General features: G+C 37.8%; 1 protein-coding gene across 4 annotated transcripts in view; it reads left to right on the top strand.

The window, feature by feature from the left end:
• Nucleotides 1-27306, top strand: part of LOC115767712 (fasciclin-3) — a 120346-nt gene extending 93040 nt beyond the window's left edge. Inside the window, exons 2-7 of one of the 4 annotated variants that reach the window (XM_030712009.1) lie at nucleotides 4844-5161; nucleotides 5241-5585; nucleotides 6236-6670; nucleotides 20409-20439; nucleotides 25421-25796; nucleotides 27010-27306. In XM_030712009.1, the coding sequence (XP_030567869.1) occupies nucleotides 4844-5161; nucleotides 5241-5585; nucleotides 6236-6670; nucleotides 20409-20439; nucleotides 25421-25796; nucleotides 27010-27222 (1718 nt within the window). In that variant the 3' untranslated portion in view covers nucleotides 27223-27306. Of the gene's footprint in view, nucleotides 1-4843; nucleotides 5162-5240; nucleotides 5586-6235; nucleotides 6671-19171; nucleotides 19826-20408; nucleotides 20440-22414; nucleotides 23646-25420; nucleotides 25797-27009 lie in introns of those variants that run through there. The other 3 variants (XM_030712011.1, XM_030712008.1, XM_030712010.1) reach the window with 3 other exon arrangements.
• The last annotated feature ends 518 nt before the right edge of the window (nucleotides 27307-27824 follow it).

The raw sequence follows: 27824 nt of genomic DNA, 5'->3' as shown, positions 1-27824 counted from the left end.
GCTGGTTTCTGATAATTTGTCGCCTAACACTTTTCATTATCCGGCGCATAAATCATATATAATATTTAATAAATTTGTACACTTGTGTACATAAAGCGTGATTCATAAGGGGCCATAAATAATGCTAATAATAAATAAAAAGAAAGCCAGAGACCGCGACCCGGCAATTTGATGTAACAACCAATCATTATTAATAGCCAAAAAAAAACTGAAGGCAAGAAATTGCACACACGCCATGTTGGCCGGCAGAAAAAAAAAAACTACAACATAATAATAACGGGTTTATTTTTTTGTACATTGTTTAATTCGCGGCGAATCGTAGTCAAGCTCAAGATGTGCACATATAGATATCAGATATCAGGGGTCGCTCTGACTAAAGCAAGCGCTATAAATCAACAATAATTATCTTTTTTTCGTTTGGCGCTGCAGGTGAAAAAGCAGCAAAAATTGATAAATCGACGCTGATAAATTGAAAATTACTAGAGAAATACAACAATGGCGCAACAGTCGAGTATGTGTGTCTATGCCACAGACATAAACATGAGCATATCGCCACAATGTGTGGCTGATTCCTTTCTTTATGCTCAAATTGCATGCCGACTACTTGTGGCGAGGGCACAGCTAGCTATCCAGTTCGCCAGTCGATTTGGCTTATTCCTTTGACCTGTGTTGAGAGAGAGACATACGTGCACTGTGGAGCAAACACGCAGAATACGGCATGAAAATCAAAGAGTGCGGCAGATAATAGATAATGCTTCTGTACATGGCACTACTTTTTTTTTACACATATTATTCAGTACGGAATCGGAGGAGTCTTTTTCTGTTTTTATCCTGCAGCTAATTCAGCATCAGCTACACAAGAACCTCTCCCAAGATAGACTGATAAATAGATAGATAGACCCAAAATCAACTAAACTTAATCTTAGGCTTTTATAGTTTATATTAAGAAAATATTCACCCTGAAACCACAGCCCAGTTTAAAGGAATTAGAGTTTAGTTGAAATACTAAAAAACAGTAAAAAAAAAGTGTGACCATTTGTGGAATTAAGAAAAATAACACAAAAATACCAATTTGCTAAAAGTTGAGCCAGGATTGATTATGGATTTATAAATGTTGTTTAAAATAAAATATAAAAAAAAAAACAAGTTAAAATATATAAGCACACATAGATAAGATATATATCAATATATAATATGATTATCGACTTACCATATTTTATAAAAACTTTCCTTTTACTCTTAAGTACGTATGTACAGTTAGGTTTTCATTCTGTACATTATAGGAAGCACTGCACCTGAAAGAAAATATAAAAATAAATAAAATCCATAAAAAACAAACATTCATAAGAGATAAAAAAAAAATAAATATATACATATAAATTGTATAATATGAAATGTTTTAGAACTTGTCAAATTCCACTTAGAAATACAAATCTACATCATTTGTTAATGCAACATGTGAACTGAAACATATGCCTAAGAATTTATTATTTTTCACAAAATTTCCATCAATATGGTGCCACTGTGCAATATAAGTCGGTCCGAAAAATTGTTGATGCGACTACCCGCGGGGCGGAAAATCAAATACTTGAACGTAATATTTAAGGAAAAATCACGTTTCACATAAAAGACGCTAACGTGGCCAAAGTCAAATGGAAACAATAGCCGTGAGGGGCGTGCCGCGAGGCGTGCCACTTGGCCGACGATTGCCCGGCAATGGTCGGCAAGTTGATTTTATTGCGCTTTAAATTAAATATATTGTACAATTTATATAGAAGGAAAGTGAAGTGAAATGATTTTGTAGACACACACACACAAACACACACAGACACACACACAACAGAGCACGTATGAGACAAACACAAAAAGTAACCGAAAGCAACTTTTGCACATGGCAGCAACTGAGGCACGACCACTGAACTGGACAATGTCCGTCCGGCTTCCGCAGCAGCTGCCTCCGGGTCTGGCCGCACCAAGGCATCTAGCTGAGGTTGAAAACTGCAGACTTGGCATCAAATAAAACACACACAGAACCCAGCGTCGACAGGCGACGACGTTCCACTGAAAATTCCGCTTGCGAACAAGAAAAAAAAATACAAAATAAAAAAAAAACTAAACTAAATAAATAAATATCACGATGCGGTGCAATACGTTACAGGGTATATATAGGTTGTACGGGCAGACAGCAACAAAATAAAGAAAAGGAAGAACATCTATGCGCGACAAGCCGAAGCTTAAATACCCTTCTAGATGGTTTTCTGATAAGTGAGCAGAATTGTGTAGCTTCAAATTGCTGAGTTTGGCTAAGTTATATGGAAAGGTTTTCCATGCCAACAATTTGTTTACTATAAAATCTTCCTATAGAGCAATATGAAATAGTTTTTTGATGTTGATAAGATTATTCTTATATGTCAGCAGCATGCTAGAACTCGTATATGCCAAGTATATGAGACTCATATCATGATATAATCATATATAAGACAATAATCAAGAAGATATTCGTATTTTCGATCTTTCATTTCTATAACTTTATGATATAAGGCTCTGATCCGGCCAGTTCGGACATATATGCTGCCTGTAACAGAAATGTGAATCTATTCTTCATAGCTTGATGACGATAGCTTATAATCTGAAAGACTATTTAGACAGACGGGCATGGCCTCAAGGACTCGACTATATCATCAATAATACATACACTCCATATTGCCTGAAGTTGTTTTCCTCTTCGCGTTACACATAGCAAGATAAAGTTCTAATACCCTCTAGAAGGGTGTTTAAAAAACCGATTCACTGAGTCGTCTGTTGAGGATAGGAGTAAGGGGAGGCGGGTGTGTGGGTGTGTGAAGCATACGTTGGATTTACGCCCCCCACTACGCAGCCAATCCATTCGGCATTCGTTGCGATTGTCGTTGTGCTCGTCATCATCTTTGTTTTCATAGCTGTGACTGTGACATTCCACAGTTGTGTAGCAGAGTGTAGCACTCTCTCTCTCTGTGTGTGTGTGTGTGGGTGTTTGGGACAAGTGCTGACGCTTAAAATTCTGGCTTAAAAAAGAATATAAATTCAGCGATTTGGTTTATGTGCAGAGCTCTAAGTGGTCTCATTGCGCCACAAGCTCTAGTGTGAAATAAAAAATATATAGAGAATTATTGAGAGAATGAACGAAAATCACTCACAACTCAATTGTTAACAGTTTGCCTGGCAGTTGGGTTGGAGAGGGTTGGTGGCAACTGGGTTTTAAATTGCCAACACGACGAGCTGGCCGACCAGCTGGCCAACTGGTTGACCCGCTTTAAAGCCAAACAAATGCAAATATCAAAGACGAGCCAATGAATTGGTATGAAAAACAACTATTGTTGTTGTTGTTGTTGCTGTTTCCTGCCTGTGTATGCGTGTGTGTGCATGTGTGTGCGGCTGGCCAAACAAAAGTCTTGACTGGCCTGCACGTCAGCCAGTCCGAGTCAGTCAAAAAGCCAAAAAGCGAAACGAAATTGAAATCAATGCATGGCCCCAGCTGCACTTGGCTGGCCTGCTTCACCCCTACCCCAACATTTTGAAAAGTGCACCGATCCCCCCCCCCCCCCCTCCCTTCGCCATACCACAGCCCCTTTCACACTCCTCTTACAATCTCAAACAGCTGCAACAGCAGCCGTCTCATGTTTATGGCACATTTTGCAATTTTGCCGCTTTCATTTACAAAATTAGTTAGATTGCGATTGTGCAGCTGGGGCAGGGGGGTTCGTTGAGGAGAGTGGGACGCGGGGGTAGAGGTGTCGAACGCGGTTCGGGTGCACAATTTGGGAGCAGCCAATTGCCAAAGTGTTTTGCAGGCTGTGAAAAATGAAGCCTATGCGGAAAAGCGAAAAAAAAACAACAACAAATCAATCGATCAACACAAAATTTGTTGTGGTTAAAAGTGAGGGCTAAAACCAGAAAAATAAATGAAACTCCAGCCAAATTTAATGGCAACAGTTGTATAAAAGTTTTCCATAGGAATGAAAGGCCAGAAAAAAAATTGATAGAAAGTTAAACGATGTTGACAGGCTGCTAAAAGAGTAAAAGAAATTGAGAAGCAAATACATAAATTTATGTGCGAATATGTTAAATGAATTTTCAATAATAATTCAAATATTTATCTAAAATCTATATCTGTAGAAAGTGTGATTAATGTTGAAGCCTAATATGTGTAAATGCACAGCTGAAGTCATCCGGAACCAAACTTTAAACTCAGAGCTACCTCACGCTTAATTTATTAGCAGCGTAATTGGGCAGAAAATGGTTTCAGGAGCAGCTAAACGCAAACTTTCCATGTTGCTAAATCATTTAATTTCTGAGTTAGCAAATCGCTTGAGCATCTTAATTGGCAGAAGTAAAAAACGAGAACTTTGCAAAATGCCACTGCAGTTGAGTTCTCCAGCGGGAGAAACAGAGAGAAAAATTTCAAAATTGTTTGCTAAGAAAAATATGGGGAAAAAAGAAGAGGAAAAAGAAAAAAACATGGCGTAATTGAAACTTAATGAGAAAAGACAGCAACCACAGCAGCCACATGCATATTTGAGGCCAGGCGAGTTGCTGGCAAAGTCACGCGAATTTATGGGGTGTTAGTCGTCGTTGCGACTGTAACTGAAGAACTCGAAAGGCAGATGCGTATCTGCAAGTTGCGCAAACGTGCAAGGGTCTTGGCGTAAAGATATGACAGTCATTTGCCAAAGGCATTAGGTAAGCGCTAGATATAAGATACTTTTCTTTTGCCAGTTAAACAGATACAAGATACTTTGTGCATTGCACAAGAACTACACTGCTAAACAATGGGCATTAATTTAACTTGTTTTATCTTTTACAGATGCGCTCAGCTTTGGCCAGGTAAATGTGGAGCCGAACACAGCGCTACTCAACGAGGGCGATCGCACCGAGCTGCTCTGCCGCTATGGACGTGCCATCAACTATTGCCGCATCGAGATACCCGGCGAGCAGAAGGTGCTCAATCTGTCGCCCGTCTGGAGCAAGACGCCTGGATTTACCTATTATGGCGCCGGCCTAAATGCCGGCCAGTGCGGCGTCAGCATTGAACGCGTCAAGGCCAGCAACAATGGCCAGGTCAAGTGCAGTCTGGGCGTCGAGGGCGAGGAGCTCTCCGGCACCATAGATCTGGTTGTGGCATGTAAGTACATAAACTGCACTTTAGACTTTTTCCTCAACTTAACATTTAACTCTACAACCGCCTTGTTGCTTTATTCTAGTGCGCCCGCAGCAGCCCATTATTGAGCTCATCTCGAAGGCCAATCGTGATGGTTTCTTCAACGAGGACACCGAATTCCATGCCCGTTGCATTGTGCGCGATGGCCGCCCGCCAGCCAACATTACCTGGTACCTTGACAACATGCCCGCCAATAAGCGCACCAATCCACTACAGATACTGGCCACGCCCACCAACGACAACGTCGAATTGTCCACGTCCGTGCAGGAGATCCAATGGCATTTGGGACCAGAGGACAGCAATCGTAAACTCGTCTGCCGTTCGCATCATCAAACCGATCGCGAGAGCGTTCCGCCCCAGGAAGCTGCCTACATCATCAATGTGCGCTGTGAGTATTCAGGATAGAGCTTGATCACATAGATAAATTCAATAGAAGAAAGCACTTCGCTTTGGAAATGCAAAGATTACATAAATTTGCATAAAACCATCCTGTCCTTATCTAAACTAACTATAGTATACAAAGTATATGATATATTAGTCTGTTCTTAATGGGCATGTGCCAAGGAGTTATTTTGAAGCTAGCTCATACTGAGTTTTGTTAAAGATATATTTTAAATGAAAAGTTAGTTTACTCCAAAATGTTATTAGAGACCGATTTCTTCTAAGAGAGCTCTATTATACACGAGCAATGCCGGAGAATTTCTTCAAGTCTTAGATCTCTATCGATTTTGTGCATATACTATGTAGGCACAAAATGTGCCTTGCCTTGGTAGGAAATCTTAAGAAACAATCAAGATTTTCATGCGAAATCTCAATTTTCAACCGATCTTTCCTTAAGCTAAACCCATTTTTCAAAAAAAAAAATCGAGTCGAAAGATGAACAAAACTAGCCCTAAAAGACATTCGTTGTATTCTTAGCACAAAGAGACAAATTTCCATAATTCTGATATCCACTTCAAGGTTATAAGAAACAAACTTTAAAAATAAATTTTTTTAGCCATATCGATTGATTAAAATGCATGTTTTTTCCACGCCCAGATGCGCCTGTCCGCCAGCCGGAGGCTTCTGTCTATGGTCTCTATTTGGAGCATACGGCCATTGTGAATATTACGATTCGTGCCAGCCCGCCGCCAACCATTAAATGGACCATCGATGGCGCCATTGTCTCGCAGGGACGCAGCGAGGGACGCTATTCGGCCTATGAGCCACAATATGTGGGCAACGATGAGTACAATGTGACTTTGGCGATTGCGGGCCTCACTTTGGAGGATACGACCAAAACGTACTATCTGGACGCCAGCAACGAGCTGGGCACCACCAACTATCAAGTGCGCATCAGTTCGTCGAGCAAGCCGCCCAGCACCAGCTTGGATGTGGCTGCCATTGTGGGCATCGTTGTGGCTGTCGCTGTTCTGGTGCTGATTGTGCTGCTTCTCGTGTTTGCGCGCGCCACCGGCAGATGGTGCTTTGGCGGTAAGTAACCAGAGCGTTGATTTTTTTTTGTTTTTTTTTTCCTTACTTGGAGCTTCACATCACATTATTTACGTTCGCTTCGGGTGCCCGCCCCCCTCCACATTATAATGTCATCATCATGTACTCGCATCATCATTGTAGTCATCATGTGCCATCATCATCAGCTATGCTAACAATAATTTCTGGCCCAAAAAACCCCAGCCATTAGCCATCGCCCATCATCAGCGAGCTCATCTCATGTGCTGCCCATTCCACACTAGCTATATGGATGTATGTGTGTGGGCGTGGCAGCCATAGCCACAGCCAGTTGCTAACTTTTAACTCATTGTGCGGCTTTTAAATTTTAATTAGCGCCAAGTTGCAAGCTGGCAGTGGCAGCAACTCGTGCAGCCTTAAAAACTCATCTAATTAAACTTCTTTTCTTTTATTTATTTTTTTTTTTTTGGTGTTATTTCACTTGACTTTTGGGGGTCTTTTTCTCTTTTCTTTGTCTGCTTGTGTGGCATCGGGGTGCAAGGGTAGCCTAGGTGGGACAAGAGGATATTTTATGTGTATGTTGCTGACTTTCAGCTTGCGGTCGCGCCAATTTGCACAAAATAATTTTTACAAATTTCATTAATGCCAAGATCACCATTTTGTAGACGATATGGGAGGTTATTAAAAAAGTTTCGAAATATATAAATTCTGGGGCTAAAATATTAATGATATTATATATATATATATATATATATATATATATATATATATATTTTTATATATAGGATATTTGAGGGCAATTTTTACATGAATTTCGACCAAAAATAATGTTTCCAGATTTGGATGCAGAATTCATAATGAGGCCAAACCATGCATAAAAAGCCAAACCTTATGAAAATCGGATGAGATTTGACCAAGTTATGGGGGTGGGAAGTTTTGACCTATGTCTATATAGGATATTTGAGGGTACCATTTTGACATGAATTTTGACCAAAAATAATGTTTCCAGGTTTGGATTCAGAATTCATAATGAGGCCAAACCATGCACAAAAAGCCAAACCTTTCGAAAATCGGATGAGATTTGACCAAGTTATGGGGGTGGGAAGTTTTGACCTATGTCTATATAGGATATTTGGGGGTACCATTTTGACATGAATTTTGACAAAAAATAATGTTTCCAGGTTTGGATGCAGAATTCATAATGAGGCCAAACCATGCATAAAAAGCCAAACCTTATGAAAATCGGATGAGATTTGACCAAGTTATGGGGGTGGGAAGTTTTGACCTATGTCTATATAGGATATTTGAGGGTACCATTTTGACATGAATTTTGACCAAAAATAATGTTTCCAGGTTTGGATTCAGAATTCATAATGAGGCCAAACCATGCACAAAAAGCCAAACCTTTCGAAAATCGGATGAGATTTGACCAAGTTATGGGGGTGGGAAGTTTTGACCTATGTCTATATAGGATATTTGGGGGTACCATTTTGACATGAATTTTGACAAAAAATAATGTTTCCAGATTTGGATGCAGAATTCATAATGAGGCCAAACCATGAACAAAAAGCCAAACCATATGAAAATCGGATGAGAATTGACCAAGTTATGGGGATGGGAAGTTTTGACCTAGGTCTATATAGGATATTTGAGGGTACCATTTTGACATGAATTTTGACCAAAAATAATGTTTCCAGGTTTGGATGCAGAATTCATAATGAGGCCAAACCATGCATAAAAAGCCAAACCTTATGAAAATCGGATGAGATTTGACCAAGTTATGGGGGTGGGAAGTTTTGACCTATGTCTATATAGGATATTTGAGGGTACCATTTTGACATGAATTTTGACCAAAAATAATGTTTCCAGGTTTGGATTCAGAATTCATAATGAGGCCAAACCATGCACAAAAAGCCAAACCTTTCGAAAATCGGATGAGATTTGACCAAGTTATGGGGGTGGGAAGTTTTGACCTATGTCTATATAGGATATTTGGGGGTACCATTTTGACATGAATTTTGACAAAAAATAATGTTTCCAGATTTGGATGCAGAATTCATAATGAGGCCAAACCATGAACAAAAAGCCAAACCATATGAAAATCGGATGAGAATTGACCAAGTTATGGGGATGGGAAGTTTTGACCTAGGTCTATATAGGATATTTGAGGGTACCATTTTGACATGAATTTTGACCAACAATAATGTTTCCAGATTTGGATGCAGAATTCATAATGAGGCCAAACCATGCACAAAAAGCCAAACCTTTCGAAAATCGGATGAGATTTGACCAAGTTATGGGGGTGGGAAGTTTTGACCTAGGTCTAAATAGGATATTTGAGGGTACCATTTTGACATGAATTTTGACCAAAAATAATGTTTCCAGATTTGGATGCAGAATTCATAATGAGGCCAAACCATGCACAAAAAGCCAAACCTTATGAAAATCGGATGAGATTTGACCAAGTTATGGGGGTGGGAAGTTTTGACCTATGAGGGTACCATTTTGACATGAATTTTGACCAAAAATAATGTTTCCAGATTTGAATGCAGAATTCATAATGAGGCCAAACCATGCACAAAAAGCCAAACCTTATGAAAATCGGATGAGATTTGACCAAGTTATGGGGGTGGGAAGTTTTGACCTATGTCTATATAGGATATTTGAGGGTACCATATTGACATGAATTTTGACCAAAAATAATGTTTCCAGATTTGAATGCAGAATTCATAATGAGGCCAAACCATGCACAAAAAGCCAAACCTTTCGAAAATCGGATGAGATTTGACCAAGTTATGGGGATGGGAAGTTTTGACCTAGGTCTATATAGGATATTTGAGGGTACCATTTTGACATGAATTTTGACCAACAATAATGTTTCCAGATTTGGATGCAGAATTCATAATGAGGCCAAACCATGCACAAAAAGCCAAACCTTTCGAAAATCGGATGAGATTTGACCAAGTTATGGGGGTGGGAAGTTTTGACCTATGTCTATATAGGATATTTGAGGGTACCATTTTGACATGAATTTTGACCAAAAATAATGTTTCCAGATTTGGATGCAGAATTCATAATGAGGCCAAACCATGCACAAAAAGCCAAACCTTATGAAAATCGGATGAGATTTGACCAAGTTATGGGGGTGGGAAGTTTTGACCTATGTCTATATAGGATATTTGAGGGTACCATTTTGACATGAATTTTGACCAAAAATAATGTTTCCAGATTTGAATGCAGAATTCATAATGAGGCCAAACCATGCACAAAAAGCCAAACCTTTCGAAAATCGGATGAGATTTGACCAAGTTATGGGGGTGGGAAGTTTTGACCTATGTCTATATAGGATATTTGAGGGTACCATTTTGACATGAATTTTGACCAAAAATAATGTTTCCAGATTTGGATGCAGAATTCATAATGAGGCCAAACCATGAACAAAAAGCCAAACCTTATGAAAATCGGATGAGAATTGACCAAGTTATTGGGGTGGGAAGTTTTGACCTAGGTCTAAATAGGATATTTGAGGGTACCATTTTGACATGAATTTTGACCAACAATAATGTTTCCAGATTTGGATGCAGAATTCATAAAGAGGCCAAACCATGAACAAAAAGCCAAACCTTTCGAAAATCGGATGAGATTTGACCAAGTTATGGGGGTGGGAAGTTTTGACCTATGTCTATATAGGATATTTGAGGGTACCATTTTGACATGAATTTTGACCAAAAATAATGTTTCCAGATTTGGATGCAGAATTCATAATGAGGCCAAACCATGAACAAAAAGCCAAACCTTATGAAAATCGGATGAGATTTGACCAAGTTATGGGGGTGGGAAGTTTTGACCTAGGTCTATATAGGATATTTGAGGGTACCATTTTGACATGAATTTTGACCAAAAATAATGTTTCCAGATTTGGATGCAGAATTCATAATGAGGCCAAACCATGCACAAAAAGCCAAACCTTTCGAAAATCGGATAAGATTTGACCAAGTTATGGGGGTGGGAAGTTTTGACCTAGGTCTATATAGGATATTTGAGGGTACCATTTTGACATGAATTTTGACCAAAAATAATGTTTCCAGATTTGGATGCAGAATTGATAATGAGGCCAAACCATGCACAAAAAGCCAAACCTTTCGAAAATCGGATGAGATTTGACCAAGTTATGGGGGTGGGAAGTTTTGGCCTATGTCTATATAGGATATTTGAGGGCACTATTTTGACATGAATTTTGACCAAAAATAATGTTTCCAGATTTGGATGCAGAATTCATAATGAGGCCAAACCATGCACAAAAAGCCAAACCTTATGAAAATCGGATGAGATTTGACCAAGTTATGGGGGTGGGAAGTTTTGACCTATGTCTATATAGGATATTTGAGGGTACCATTTTGACATGAATTTTGACCAAAAATAATGTTTCCAGATTTGGATGCAGAATTCATAATGAGGCCAAACCATGAACAAAAAGCCAAACCTTATGAAAATCGGATGAGATTTGACCAAGTTATGGGGGTGGGAAGTTTTGACCTAGGTCTATATAGGATATTTGAGGGTACCATTTTGACATGAATTTTGACCAAAAATAATGTTTCCAGATTTGGATGCAGAATTCATAATGAGGCCAAACCATGCACAAAAAGCCAAACCTTTCGAAAATCGGATAAGATTTGACCAAGTTATGGGGGTGGGAAGTTTTGACCTAGGTCTATATAGGATATTTGAGGGTACCATTTTGACATGAATTTTGACCAAAAATAATGTTTCCAGATTTGGATGCAGAATTGATAATGAGGCCAAACCATGCACAAAAAGCCAAACCTTTCGAAAATCGGATGAGATTTGACCAAGTTATGGGGGTGGGAAGTTTTGGCCTATGTCTATATAGGATATTTGAGGGCACTATTTTGACATGAATTTTGACCAAAAATAATGTTTCCAGATTTGGATGCAGAATTCATAATGAGGCCAAACCATGCACAAAAAGCCAAACCTTATGAAAATCGGATGAGATTTGACCAAGTTATGGGGGTGGGAAGTTTTGACCTATGTCTATATAGGATATTTGAGGGTACCATATTGACATGAATTTTGACCAAAAATAATGTTTCCAGATTTGAATGCAGAATTCATAATGAGGCCAAACCATGCACAAAAAGCCAAACCTTTCGAAAATCGGATGAGATTTGACCAAGTTATGGGGATGGGAAGTTTTGACCTAGGTCTATATAGGATATTTGAGGGTACCATTTTGACATGAATTTTGACCAACAATAATGTTTCCAGATTTGGATGCAGAATTCATAATGAGGCCAAACCATGCACAAAAAGCCAAACCTTTCGAAAATCGGATGAGATTTGACCAAGTTATGGGGGTGGGAAGTTTTGACCTATGTCTATATAGGATATTTGAGGGTACCATTTTGACATGAATTTTGACCAAAAATAATGTTTCCAGATTTGGATGCAGAATTCATAATGAGGCCAAACCATGAACAAAAAGCCAAACCTTATGAAAATCGGATGAGAATTGACCAAGTTATTGGGGTGGGAAGTTTTGACCTATGTCTATATAGGATATTTGAGGGTACCATTTTGACATGAATTTTGACCAAAAATAATGTTTCCAGATTTGAATGCAGAATTCATAATGAGGCCAAACCATGCACAAAAAGCCAAACCTTTCGAAAATCGGATGAGATTTGACCAAGTTATGGGGGTGGGAAGTTTTGACCTATGTCTATATAGGATATTTGAGGGTACCATTTTGACATGAATTTTGACCAAAAATAATGTTTCCAGATTTGGATGCAGAATTCATAATGAGGCCAAACCATGAACAAAAAGCCAAACCTTATGAAAATCGGATGAGAATTGACCAAGTTATTGGGGTGGGAAGTTTTGACCTAGGTCTAAATAGGATATTTGAGGGTACCATTTTGACATGAATTTTGACCAACAATAATGTTTCCAGATTTGGATGCAGAATTCATAATGAGGCCAAACCATGAACAAAAAGCCAAACCTTTCGAAAATCGGATGAGATTTGACCAAGTTATGGGGGTGGGAAGTTTTGACCTATGTCTATATAGGATATTTGAGGGTACCATTTTGACATGAATTTTGACCAAAAATAATGTTTCCAGATTTGGATGCAGAATTCATAATGAGGCCAAACCATGAACAAAAAGCCAAACCTTATGAAAATCGGATGAGATTTGACCAAGTTATGGGGGTGGGAAGTTTTGACCTAGGTCTATATAGGATATTTGAGGGTACCATTTTGACATGAATTTTGACCAAAAATAATGTTTCCAGATTTGGATGCAGAATTCATAATGAGGCCAAACCATGCACAAAAAGCCAAACCTTTCGAAAATCGGATAAGATTTGACCAAGTTATGGGGGTGGGAAATTTTTAACTATGTCTATATAAGATATTTGAGGGTACCATTTTGACATGAATTTTGACCAAAAATAATGTTTCCAGATTTGGATGCAGAATTGATAATGAGGCCAAACCATGAACAAAACGCCAAACCTTATGAAAATCGGATGAGATTTGACCAAGTTATGGGGGTGGGAAGTTTTGACCTATGTCTGTATAGGATATTTGAGGGTACCATTTTGACATGAATTTTGACCAAAAATAATGTTTCCAGATTTGGATGCAGAATTCATAACGAGGCCAAACCATGCACAAAAAGCCAAACCTTTCGAAAATCGGATGAGATTTGACCAAGTTATGGGGGTGGGAAGTTTTGGCCTATGTCTATATAGGATATTTGAGGGCACTATTTTGACATGAATTTTGACCAAAAATAATGTTTCCAGATTTGGATGCAGAATTCATAATGAGGCCAAACCATGCACAAAAAGCCAAACCTTATGAAAATCGGATGAGATTTGACCAAGTTAAGGGGGTGGGAAGTTTTGACCTATGTCTATATAGGATATTTGAGGGTACCATTTTGACATGAATTTTGACCAACAATAATGTTTCCAGATTTGGATGCAGAATTCATAATGAGGCCAAACCATGCACAAAAAGCCAAACCTTTCGAAAATCGGATGAGATTTGACCAAGTTATGGGGGTGGGAAGTTTTGACCTATGTCTATATAGGATATTTGAGGGTACCATTTTGACATGAATTTTGACCAAAAATAATGTTTCCAGATTTGAATGCAGAATTCATAATGAGGCCAAACCATGCACAAAAAGCCAAACCTTTCGAAAATCGGATGAGATTTGACCAAGTTATGGGGGTGGGAAGTTTTGACCTATGTCTATATAGGATATTTGAGGGTACCATTTTGACATGAATTTTGACCAAAAATAATGTTTCCAGATTTGGATGCAGAATTCATAATGAGGCCAAACCATGAACAAAAAGCCAAACCTTATGAAAATCGGATGAGAATTGACCAAGTTATTGGGGTGGGAAGTTTTGACCTAGGTCTAAATAGGATATTTGAGGGTACCATTTTGACATGAATTTTGACCAACAATAATGTTTCCAGATTTGGATGCAGAATTCATAATGAGGCCAAACCATGAACAAAAAGCCAAACCTTTCGAAAATCGGATGAGATTTGACCAAGTTATGGGGGTGGGAAGTTTTGACCTATGTCTATATAGGATATTTGAGGGTACCATTTTGACATGAATTTTGACCAAAAATAATGTTTCCAGATTTGGATGCAGAATTCATAATGGGGCCAAACCATGAACAAAAAGCCAAACCTTATGAAAATCGGATGAGATTTGACCAAGTTATGGGGGTGGTAAGTTTTGACCTAGGTCTATATAGGATATTTGAGGGTACCATTTTGACATGAATTTTGACCAACAATAATGTTTCCAGATTTGGATGCAGAATTCATAATGAGGCCAAACCATGCACAAAAAGCCAAACCTTTCGAAAATCGGATGAGATTTGACCAAGTTATGGGGGTGGGAAGTTTTGACCTATGTCTATATAGGATATTTGAGGGTACCATTTTGACATGAATTTTGACCAAAAATAATGTTTCCAGATTTGGATGCAGAATTCATAACGAGGCCAAACCATGCACAAAAAGCCAAACCTTATGAAAATCGGATGAGATTTGACCAAGTTATGGGGGTGGGAAGTTCTGACCTATGTCTATATAGGATATTTGAGGGTACCATTTTGACATGAATTTTGACCAACAATAATGTTTCCAGATTTGGATGCAGAATTCATAACGAGGCCAAACCATGCACAAAAAGCCAAACCTTATGAAAATCGGATGAGATTTGACCAAGTTATGGGGGTGGGAAGTTTTGACCTATGTCTATATAGGATATTTGAGGGTACCATTTTGACATGAATTTTGACCAACAATAATGTTTCCAGATTTGGATGCAGAATTCATAATGAGGCCAAACCATGCACAAAAAGCCAAACCTTTCGAAAATCGGATGAGATTTGACCAAGTTATGGGGGTGGGAAGTTTTGACCTATGTCTATATAGGATATTTGAGGGTACCATTTTGACATGAATTTTGACCAACAATAATGTTTCCAGATTTGGATGCAGAATTCATAATGAGGCCAAACCATGAACAAAAAGCCAAACCTTATGAAAATCGGATGAGATTTGACCAAGTTATGGGGGTGGGAAGTTTTGACCTATGTCTATATAGGATATTTGAGGGTACCATTTTGACATGAATTTTGACCAACAATAATGTTTCCAGATTTGGATGCAGAATTCATAATGAGGCCAAACCATGCACAAAAAGCCAAACCTTTCGAAAATCGGATGAGATTTGACCAAGTTATGGGGGTGGGAAGTTTTGACGTATGTCTATATAGGATATTTGAGGGTACCATTTTGACATGAATTTTGACCAAAAATAATGTTTCCAGATTTGGATGCAGAATTCATAATGAGGCCAAACCATGCACAAAAAGCCAAACCTTTCGAAAATCGGATGAGATTTGACCAAGTTATGGGGGTGGGAAGTTTTGACCTATGTCTATATAGGATATTTGAGGGTACCATTTTGACATAAATTTTGACCAAAAATAATGTTTCCAGATTTGGATGCAGAATTCATAATGAGGCCAAACCATGAACAAAAAGCCAAACCTTATGAAAATCGGATGAGATTTGACCAAGTTATGGGGGTGGGAAGTTTTGACCTATGTCTATATAGGATATTTGAGGGTACCATTTTGACATGAATTTTGACCAAAAATAATGCTTCCAGATTTGGATGCAGAATTCATAATGAGGCCAAACCATGCACAAAAAGCCAAACCTTATGAAAATCGGATGAGATTTGACCAAGTTATGGGGGTGGGAAGTTTTGAACTATGTCTATATAGGATATTTGAGGGTACCATTTTGACATGAATTTTGACCAAAAATAATGTTTCCAGATTTGGATGCAGAATGCATAATGAGGCCAAACCATGCACAAAAAGCCAAGCCTTATGAAAATCGGATGAGATTTGACCAAGTTATGGGGGTGGGAAGTTTTGACCTAGGTCTAAATAGGATATTTGAGGGTACCATTTTGACATGAATTTTGACCAACAATAATGTTTCCAGATTTGGATGCAGAATTCATAATGAGGCCAAACCATGAACAAAAAGCCAAACCTTTCGAAAATCGGATGAGATTTGACCAAGTTATGGGGGTGGGAAGTTTTAACTATGTCTATATAAGATATTTGAGGGTACCATTTTGACATGAATTTTGACCAAAAATAATGTTTCCAGATTTGGATGCAGAATTCATAATGAGGCCAAACCATGCACAAAAAGCCAAACCTTTCGAAAATCGGATGAGATTTGACCAAGTTATGGGGGTGGGAAGTTTTGACCTAGGTCTATATAGGATATTTGAGGGTACCATTTTGACATGAATTTTGACCAAAAATAATGTTTCCAGATTTGGATGCAGAATTCATAATGAGGCCAAACCATGCACAAAAAGCCAAACCTTTCGAAAATCGGATGAGATTTGACCAAGTTATGGGGGTGGGAAGTTTTGACCTATGTCTATATAGGATATTTGAGGGTACCATTTTGACATGAATTTTGACCAACAATAATGTTTCCAGATTTGGATGCAGAATTCATAATGAGGCCAAACCATGCAGAAAAAGCCAAACCTTTCGAAAATCGGATGAGATTTGACCAAGTTATGGGGGTGGGAAGTTTTGACCTATGTCTATATAGGATATTTGAGGGTACCATTTTGACATGAATTTTGACCAAAAATAATGTTTCCAGATTTGGATGCAGAATTCATAATGAGGCCAAACCATGAACAAAAAGCCAAACCTTATGAAAATCGGATGAGATTTGACCAAGTTATGGGGGTGGGAAGTTTTGACCTATGTCTATATGGGATATTTGAGGGTACCATTTTGACATGAATTTTGACCAAAAATAATGTTTCCAGATTTGGATGCAGAATTCATAATGAGGCCAAACCATGCACAAAAAGCCAAACCTTATGAAAATCGGATGAGATTTGACCAAGTTATGGGGGTGGGAAGTTTTGGCCTATGTCTATATAGGATATTTGAGGGTACCATTTTGACATGATTTTTGACCAAAAATAATGTTTCCAGATTTGGATGCAGAATTCATAACGAGGCCAAACCATGCACAAAAAGCCAAACCTTTCAAAAATCGGATGAGATTTGACCAAGTTATGGGGGTGGGAAGTTTTGACCTAGGTCTATATAGGATATTTGAGAGTACCATTTTGATATGAATTTTGACCAAAAATAATGTTTCCAGATTTGGATGCAGAATTCATAATAAGGCCAAACCATGCTCAAAAAGCCAAACCTTTCGAAAATCGGATGCGATTTGACCAAGTTATAGGGGTGGGAAGTTTTGACCTAGGTCTATATAGGATATTTGAGGGTACCATTTTGACATGAATTTTGACCAAAATTAATGTTTCCAGATTTGGATGCAGAATGCATAATGAGGCCAAACCATGCACAAAACGCCAAACCTTATGAAAATCGGATGAGATTTGACCAAGTTATGGGGGTGGGAAGTTTTGACCTATGTCTGTATAGGATATTTGAGAGTACCATTTTGACATGAATTTTGACCAAAAATAATGTTTCCAGATTTGAATTCAGAATTCATAATGAGGCCAAACCATGCACAAAAAGCCAAACCTTTCGAAAATCGGATGAGATTTGACCAAGTTATGGGGGTGGGAAGTTTTGACCTATGTCTATATAGGATATTTGAGGGTACCATTTTGACATGAATTTTGACCAAAAATAATGTTTCCAGATTTGGATGCAGAATGCATAATGAGGCCAAACCATGCACAAAAAGCCAAACCTTATGAAAATCGGATGAGATTTGACCAAGTTATGGGGGTGGGAAGTTTTGAACTATGTCTATATAAGATATTTGAGGGTACCATTTTGACATGAATTTTGACCAAAAATAATGTTTCCAGATTTGGATGCAGAATTGATAATGAGGCCAAACCATGAACAAAAAGTCAAACCTTATGAAAATCGGATGAGATTTGACCAAGTTATGGGGGTGGGAAGTTTTGACCTATGTCTATATAGAATATTTGAGGGTACCATTTTGACATGAATTTTGACCAAAAATAATGTTTCCAGATTTGGATGCAGAATTCACAATGAGGCCAAACCATGCACAAAAAGCCAAACCTTTCGAAAATCGGATGAGAATTGACCGATTTTGACCAATGTCTATATAGGATATTTGAGTGGGTGGGAAATTAAAATACAGGACTATTGTATTTCAAGCAGCATATACTAAACTTAAATTTATCTTTGTTTTCTACAAATAAAAGACACAAAGACACACAAAGTGCCTTTTTGGAAACCCCAAAACCATGCACAGCTTAAAAGAAAACAAAAAAATAAAACTTCATCCACACATATTTAAAGACTGCATGTTAATAACATATATATAAAATCAAGCACACAATTTGATTGCCAATTTAATATTAGAGATACAAATAAAATAAATGTATTTAGAATATAAAAAACAAACACAAAAACCATTGTAAAAAACTTCTATTGATAATTTAGCAAAAAAAAATTACACAAATACTCTGCCTTAAAACTGTCTACAAATGACAACAACAAGAAGAGCTAACATGAGAGACGCTTTACAGTTAAATACAATACTTAATTTTAAATTTTATGTGTTTCAAATTTTGTATGAATCAAAATTCAAAACTATTCTTCGGGTTCTTTTTGCTTTTCTATGTTTCACTTTAAATTTAGTTTTCTTTGCAAAAATCTTCTAATTATTATTATTTTTTTTTGTCTTTAACTTCTTCATTTTTATCTACTCTTACTTTGCTTTACTTGGTAAAAGGACTAACCACACGTTTTAAGCTTTTGACCGAATCCAACTAAAAATTGGTATCAAATGGTTGGCCCAGAAATGGTTGTGTTTTCCTCAGCCAGAACTCGCTCGTCGCTAAATGTTAGTTCTTGTTGTTGTTGTTCTTGCAGGCGCCACACTCAATACAGACATCGGTCCCGATTCCGAGGCACAGATACATCCCGATCAGCATGACGATGAACTCGATGGCCAAGACAATGGCGATGAGCATATCGATACGACGCAACAATCTGAAGAGGCCACGCCCCCGGTCACAGATAAATTGGAGGCGCAAAAGAAGGCAGATCTTAAGAAAAGTGCCGCTGCCACAGCTGCAGCCGTAATTGCGGCCGGAAATGGCCAACAAAGTGGCGCCGCCGACGCACCCAAGCCCCCAAATACGTCCGTCTAGAGGGTGCCCAGTAAATACCCTATAAAAGCTAGCTGTGCGCAAGCCTTGCTATAAGCAAATTAAACCTTAAAAGCAAATCATAAACGCTCTCTATTCCGCTCAGATATCTCAAAGGCGCACAAAACATATAAGCAAACGAAAGAAAAACAAAACAAATTAAAAAGAACTAAGAGAAAAGAAAAAAAACCTAACGTAGGCCAAGTATTTGCATAAGCTCTCTGTCTATTTCTCATAAGTTAAAGTTTACAACTCGGAATCTCCTGGAATCTCGCAATTGAAGCACACGCCGTCCGCGCTCAGAACGAATATTTTGTATACTTTCATCTTGTATATCACAAATTGTATTTTGTAACATAATTTTTCACATTTTCTTAAAATAATGCCAGCAATTAATTTATTTTAAGCTCCGACCTGCCAGCGTTTTTTGCATTTTTTCGAATATTGTTTTTTATATAATTTTTTTTATGTCTTGCTCAACAACTTATTAGTTGATAAATCAAAGCATATATATATTATATATACTATAAATAAAACTTGGCTTGAATAATAAGAAAACTAAATACCACACACACATTTATATATATATATATAAATCTATATAAATTAAATAGTTTTAAAACTTAAACAAATTGGCTTAAAAAAGAAAATATTAATTTAAAACGCACACACTTAATTTTTCAGTTCTTTGTAAGTTTTAGTAATTTGTTTCAACAAATGAAAACGAAACGAAACATATTTTAAAGTTACAAATAAATTGTGTTTTTATTTAAATAATTAACAAATTGGCTTGAAAATTATGCAACTCAGAGCTTGGGGTTTAGCTAAATGGCACATGATGATGCTGCGCAGGGTTTTGCCGAACGTTTCACGCTGCATAAAACCATTTTTAAATAATTCTATAAACTTTCCTTCTACTCAACTGCCTAGTAATATAATTTTGTAATTTATTTCCACAGGTAAATCAATCAAGACGCCCACAAATGAAACGTAAGTACCTTGAAAGTTCCATCAAATAATGTCGCGTTTATGTCAAAATAAGTTCAAAGTGCAACGGGGCCAGGCCATATAAAAGTCATGCTCTCTCTATATATATATCTCCATTTAACTGGACCATCCATACAACTAACCCCCAGATAAAAAATAAAAAACGGTATTTGTCTGCCTAACTGTACTTTGCATCCTGTTGTATTAACTGATATGTTCATAAAAACTTCCGAATTTCTGTTTAAACTGAAATTGCGTAGTTGCGTTTTGCTTGTTGCATGCTTCAAGAGTTTTTGTTTTTATTTTTGTACTTTAATTTATTTTCCATATTTATTATTTTCATTAACAAGTGTTTCGAATCAAACGCAGCTCTCTAAATAGTTGTTAGTCATCATCATTATCATTAGCTATAAATAATATCATTGCTAGGCTAGTCATAGTCATTTACATTTAGTAAGCGTTTAACTTAAGCACGTACATACATACACATACACATCTCAAAACTCACACACACATTTAAATATCATTTCCACTGGCAATTTATGAAAAAACAAAGGAAGACCCAAGAAGAAGCTGAAAAAACTTCAGGCTTATATTTCTACAGGTCTTGGTTTGGTTTTCAAATTTAAAATTAAGCAATTCGAGTTTGTTTTTATAGTACATACTAAGTAAATTAAAGAAATGCTGTAATATTCTAGAATAGTGAGAAAATGTTGTAATGTATTCCCAAGCGCAAAGCTCCGCCTTTGAAAACTCTTTTTTTTCTAATTGGCGGAATGGGAAGAAGTATCTGAAAAGTGAAATATTCCTAATCTACAGTAAAAAAAAAGTTCTCTGTGTTTGGCTCTTATAATCGTCGGGTTATGCTTAGATCATCAGGTCTAAGAATCGATATATATTAATATTATGAAAATGAGAAGAAATATCGCAAGAGATATCGCACTTCCAGTTCAGCTCAAAGTTGACAAATGTGATAAGAGTAGGAGACTTTATCAAAAGAAAAGGATTCTCTAGGCAAATTTTGAAGCTGGAAACTCCTTCCTTCCAGATATAAATTAGCTTGCAACCTAAATATTTATATCCTAACAATATTCCGATAACAACAAAAATGGATTTAGAATAGCCAGGAAATTACAGAAATTCCACTTAGCACTTACCGCTCCTCACTTTATTCGCAACCAAAAGCAACTAGTTTTCGCACATTCCAAAACATTTTTCAATTGACAATTATGTGCTTTGGTTGCCCAAAAATTGAGCAACTTTTTTCATTTCCCAAACGTGCAGTTATGCAATTATTTTCATTGTCAGTGGAAATTCACGCTAGAAAAAAATCTATTAAAATACCAAAAACTAAAAACTTGTCGCCAAAAATTTGTGTCTCGTCTCATTTACGTATAGTGCTCGCTGTCTTGTCTCTCGTTCAAAATTGAAATCAAATCAAATTCACTTTGCAAAACAAATTTCACGCTGCGACACACTCACACAAACACACACACACTCACACACCTACATAGCCACACAGCCACACATCCTCACACACTGCTCGCTCGTCCGCTCGCCTCGCCCGCCTCGCCTCGTCCCACCTCGTACTACCCAGTCGTGCCATCTTCCACTCTGTCTCGCAGTCTTTCCATCTCTCTCTCTGTCTCTGTCTCTTTCTACCACTGTTCACTGTGCCGTACCGCAAACAACAACAATTTAATCTGCATCTACTAAAACGTCAAGTCGCTGTCCAAGCCATATCCAAAAGAAAAACACACACACAAAAAAAGTTGGCCATTTCGCAAATGCATCTCAAAAAAAAAAAAAAAACCACCAACAACAAATTTCCACTCTACTTCTTTTGTGTACTTTCATATGGACAACAAACCATCCACAAAACAAAATAAAAAAACTGTCAAAATAAATACAAAACTGTCAAAAATTGTTGTTCTGCCCCTCCCACCCCACACTGACAATGCCGCCGCCCACTTTGCAGCGACAAGCAGCTGGAATCCGCGGAGGCAGCGCATCATGGCCAAAATGTGGCGCTGCTGGAGACGCCCAATGGCATCACGCTTTTGGGCGCCAGCAAAATGCGCGAGGCAAATGCCAATGGCAATGGCCATGGCCACAATCACGAACGCTTCTCGGTGGAGCGTCGTCTCCAGGATGAGGATGATTCATTTGAGTATGGCACGGATCGTGAAAGCAGCGTCTATAATCCCACAACGAAGCCGCTGCGCAATGTGCTAATGGCTCAGGCGGGCGGGCGCAATTCGCAGACAACGCACAACAACGAGGCGGAGAGGGACTCGCTGGCGCAAGAGACGCAGGATACGGATCTGTTGGAGCGCGGCAATCAGCTGGGCATACCCGAGTCACGTTTCTCGCGCTGGCTGCCCAAGGATCAGCGTGAGCTGCTCCAGAAACAGGCCAATTTGCTATCCGGACGCAATCAGACAGTTGTGCCAAAGGCAACACCGCCAGCGGCGCCGCCAAAGCCCAACAAAAATCAACCACAAATAACAACAGCAACAACAACAACAACAACACAGACAACACCAAAGCTGCCACAGGAAACGGAAATCTAAATCTATGTGCGTGTGTGTGTGTGTGTATATATGTTTGTATAAGTGTATGTGTATTTCATAGGTACAGGAAATGCCTGTAAATGGAGGTTTAGAATTTCTAATTTATTGACTTTAACATGCAATTTCATAGCAGCGAGCTATGCAACTCAATTGTAACTCAAAGACAAGCGAAACTCATGACAGCTTCATCCACACACACACACAAACACAAACATACACACACAGAACCCAAACGAAATGCAAAATCTTGACCTAGTTGAGAATTTGCAAAGCAAACAGCATGAAATTTAGGCATGAAATTAAGAATTTTGTTCGAATATCTTATTAATAGTTTTGCATGGCAACCCTAAACGAGCTACATGCCAGAAAGCTAATTGTTATGTTACTCAAAACGAAAATGTTCAAGTATTTTAGTAGAAGCCAAGTCAAAGAGATGCGCAACGAGTGTTGAACTTACGCTGTGCCCACTGTACTTTTCTCTTTTCCTTAAGCGACAAAGAAATTTCCTTTTTTCTTGCAAATGTATTACAAGTTTGTTTGTATTAATTTAGTTTAAGTTGCAAAGTTGAACAAGTATTTAGGATTTAATTTCGAGCAGACGAAGCGCGTTTATTCATTAAGTTGTAGTTAGTGCGACATTTTGATAAGGTTGTTCTTTATTTTATACTTTATATATATATTTACATATTTATATTTTTAATAAATTAACAACAATTAAAAACTGAATAAATGCCTGCGTGTGTGTGAGTGTTCAAGGGTTTGCGGGTTTTCATATATTTATTTTCCTTGCTTTTTGTTCTTTATTATTTTCCGATTGCCCAACAACAAATATTTAACCACATAACCCACATTATACCATATTAGAGTTTATTCAAGCTGCGTGCTTTGCCTTTTGCGATATTGATAGCCAGATAAACACCACGTGCCGGAGTTAAACGTTCATAACAATAGTTCACTCTCCCAAAATTATAGCAGATAACTTAACAAACACGCAGCCAGACTGCTGCCAGACATTTAAATGAGCCAACAAATATTTATAGAATATATATAGATACTCCAAATACGAGTGCCAGCCGTCTGTTGCAAGTTTGTATGGCAAACAAATTATGCGAGCGTCTATCAGCTAAATGAAATCTGAACAGGACTCACAATGAAGGTTAATTGAACAACAAAATTGAGCAGAGTTCAATGCTCACGCTTGAGATTAACTCAGAAGCTTCTCAATACATTTTAGGAATAGAGGTTCTTGGAAGAATATCTTCAGATTTCCAGTACACAAATACCCTGAATAATTAATGCAATTTTAATCTATACGAGCTTTTTAAACTGTTCTTCAAAGCTTTAATATTTAAATGTTGTCCTGGCCTCAAAAGCGTCTCATGCTTTTAGCTTTTAGAGCTTGTCTGTAGAGCTTTAATAATCTGCTGGGCTTTTCAAGTTCCATAGCGGAAAAACTCTATGAAGCTTACACAATTTTTAAGCAGACTTCGCCATGAACTTTGTATGCACTTTCATTGAACTCTTTTATAAAGAAAGCAAAGTTTTGTTTCTTTACGTAACTGTTAGTTATTCACACTGCTTAAACATTGAACTCCAAGCATAAGACTATACGTGTTTTCCATAACTAGAGCTTTTTAAATGCTGCTGATTGACCTGCAAGTTATCAAAGAGCTTTCGAAGAGCATTAATATACTCGATGCCTTTTTGTACCACCTATTAGGAGACTTAATGATTAAACGATTCATAGACAAAGACTTTCTCATTGCGCAAATGATTGAAAGCATTAACTAAGAATGAAAGAAAACACTTGAGAGCAGTATAAAACACTTTCCCCGCCAATCGCCGATCCAAAAAGTTCAGTTAACCCACGAAATGCATAAACAGCTGCCAACTAGAGCTTGTTTCAGAGAACGGACATTCTTTTAAAAGAAATACAATTAAAGCAAACCTTTTGTTTTCTAAATGCCTCGTTCAATTGCAATCAAAACCTGACAATTTTGAGTAGTTGAAGCTTTGGTTTTATGGTGCAAATAACAATTACGCAATTACCCGCACAAGTTGAAAGCCACTAACCCAACCAACGATCCGAGCGTAATGCCATGGATAAAGCCAGATACATTCTCTAATCCCCGTGCACATACAAACACACAGACACCCACACAGACACAGAGACACACCTTTCATCTAACCACCGACTAACCCTGTCCCGCTTTAATGGCTATTATGGGGCCTAACTAAACTCTGTCTGCTCTAACTAATGTCCCGGCTGCACGGCAAACAATTATTTTGACACATTTAATAAGTAGCCCCCAAAAGCTCACACAACAACAACAACAACAACAAGAATAACAACAATAACAAGAACAAAAAGAAAACGCCAAGCCCTTAACCACAATTGAAACCAAAAACAGCAGCGACACCGAAAGCGCCGACATTAAAGCCACCTCCACCTCAACCGCAACGGCAACAACAACAGCAACAACCACACTGGCGGGCAACGTAGCAGGAGCTGGTGCAGCCGCTGGAGCAGGACAAGGCACAGGCGCCGGAGCAGGCTCAGGAGCTGGCGAGGATGTTGGCAGCGAGCAGGCAGCACCGGCTGGCAAGAAGGCCAAGCGTTTGCCAGCCTTTGCAGTTGCCATTTTAAAGCGTTTCAATGAGAAGGATGGCAGAAAGAAGGACAACAATGGGGAGGCGGAGCTGGGCGCAAATGAGCAGACGCAGGACAATACAACAACGGCAACAACAACAACAACAACAATCGATGGCAATGACAATGAACCAAAGGTATACAAAAACTGAACCAAACTCCTTCCCACACAAAACTCTAGCTGTCTCTATCTAATGCTCCTGTTGTGTGCCTGCCTATGTGTGTGCGAGTGTGTGAACGGATGTATGTGCGCGTGTGTGTGTGGGCGCAATGTTTTCTACACCATTTAGCTTAGCATACTTGTAGGCGAGCTATTTATAATTTTTCTATAATCACAAATTTTTTGCCATCTGCTCTCTCTCTTTCTCTCTCTTTTATCTCTCGCAACTTTTTGCTTATTTAAAACAAATTTTGTTTTTTTTTTTTGTAATTTCGTCGTGTCTTTAACGCATGCAAAAATTTGTGTAACTTGTAAATACTTGACTATCTATCAATCTATCGATATATATATAAAGGCTATAGTTTGGCAGAGCACCTCACCCGTGTGGACTTTTAAATAAAATGCATATATATTAAAGCAAAATACAGCAACAAAAAGCAAACAAACAAGGTACCACAATTTGCCCAATAAACACCCCAAATTTGTCATATATATATGGACAAATAAGAGCGCTCTAGTCGGTAGTAACCGACTAGTAGATACCCTGAACCTGGCATCGAACTGTCGTAATATTCGTTCCTTCTTCTTTCTTCACACCCTGCGCAGCTGCTGCTTCATCTTATTCCAGCCAGACTCTCTGTATATGCAAATGTGTGTGCAAAGTGCAAGGCTCTAGCTTCAAAATCTCCGTTTTTGCGGCATATGGGAAGAGGTATTTAGAATGTGAAATATTCTATGAAACTTAACGAAAGTCAACATATCAAGTTTGGCGTGCCTATCTCTTATTATCTTTGAGTTCAAAACCCACGTCTTAGCACCGATATATATCGATATAACATAAATACCTAGAGCTATCGAAAAAAACCATTGAACTCTTTCTACGTATGATATAGAAGAATATATATTTCAAATTTAAAGACGTTAGAGTATGTAGTTTCCGAGATCTACTCATTCAGACAGACAGTTAAGTTGGAGAGCGGGCATGGCTGGGAATATGTATATATATAAGGTCAGAAATGCTTTCTCTTGCGTGTAACGCACATTTGGCCAAAAACATCATGCCCTCTTTATCGCATTTGCAATGGGTTCAGGGTATAACAATAAAATACCATATAAAATATTAGTTTTCATATTTTGGAATTTATTTTATTAGGAAATCTAATAAAATTCCTTTTATACATTGCCCACAGCAAGACAAACAACTCGTCTATGCTGAACTTGTACTGAAGCCCGCCCATGAGAAGACAGCAGCTGCCACAACAACAACAGCAACAACTGCAGCAGCAGCAACAACACCAGCAAACACAATAACAACAAGTGCAACACCTGTGGATGCAGCTGCCAAAAATGCAACTGAATATGCCGAAATAGTTTATGTGCAAAAGGGCGAAGGCAAAAAATAAAATACTCAACAAAATGCCCAATGAGGCTGCCGCAACACAACAAGACGAAGAAGAGGAAGAAGAAGATGAACAGCAGCAACATTTAGAAAAAAAAAAAAAAAACAAAATAAATATATTGTGAGCTACAAAAAAAAAAAAACAACACAAACAAAAGCCCAATGCATAAACATAAAACATAAAAATAATTAAAATAAAAATAAACAAATATATAAATATAAATCTTAAGTGTGGTTTTTCAAAAACTCCATTGAATGTGTGTACTAAAAAAAATAAACAAAAAACAAAAAGAGCAGAAAAAAACAAACTAAAAGCAAATTAATCTAAAGCAAGAAAAACAAAACGTAATGAATGTGTTATGAAAAGAAAATCTATAAAAAAATAAACAAAAAAAAACATTTTTCCACATATAACTACATATAGTATTTCATAAAAAAAAACAAAAAACGCACAGCTAAATCTACACACACACACACTCCCACACACCTTAATAAAATTTACGACAACAACAAAAATAAATCAAATAAATAATTAACAGGCAAACATAAATTAAATTTACATAGGCAAAAAACAAGAAAAAAACAAAAAAGAATACAAAATGAAAA

Source organism: Drosophila novamexicana, unplaced genomic scaffold, assembly GCF_003285875.2.
Source record: "Drosophila novamexicana strain 15010-1031.04,08,12 unplaced genomic scaffold, DnovRS2.1 tig00001444-arrow-arrow-pilon, whole genome shotgun sequence".
NCBI classification, from domain to species: domain Eukaryota; kingdom Metazoa; phylum Arthropoda; class Insecta; order Diptera; family Drosophilidae; genus Drosophila; species Drosophila novamexicana.
This window is presented reverse-complemented; position numbering and strand designations above follow the sequence as displayed.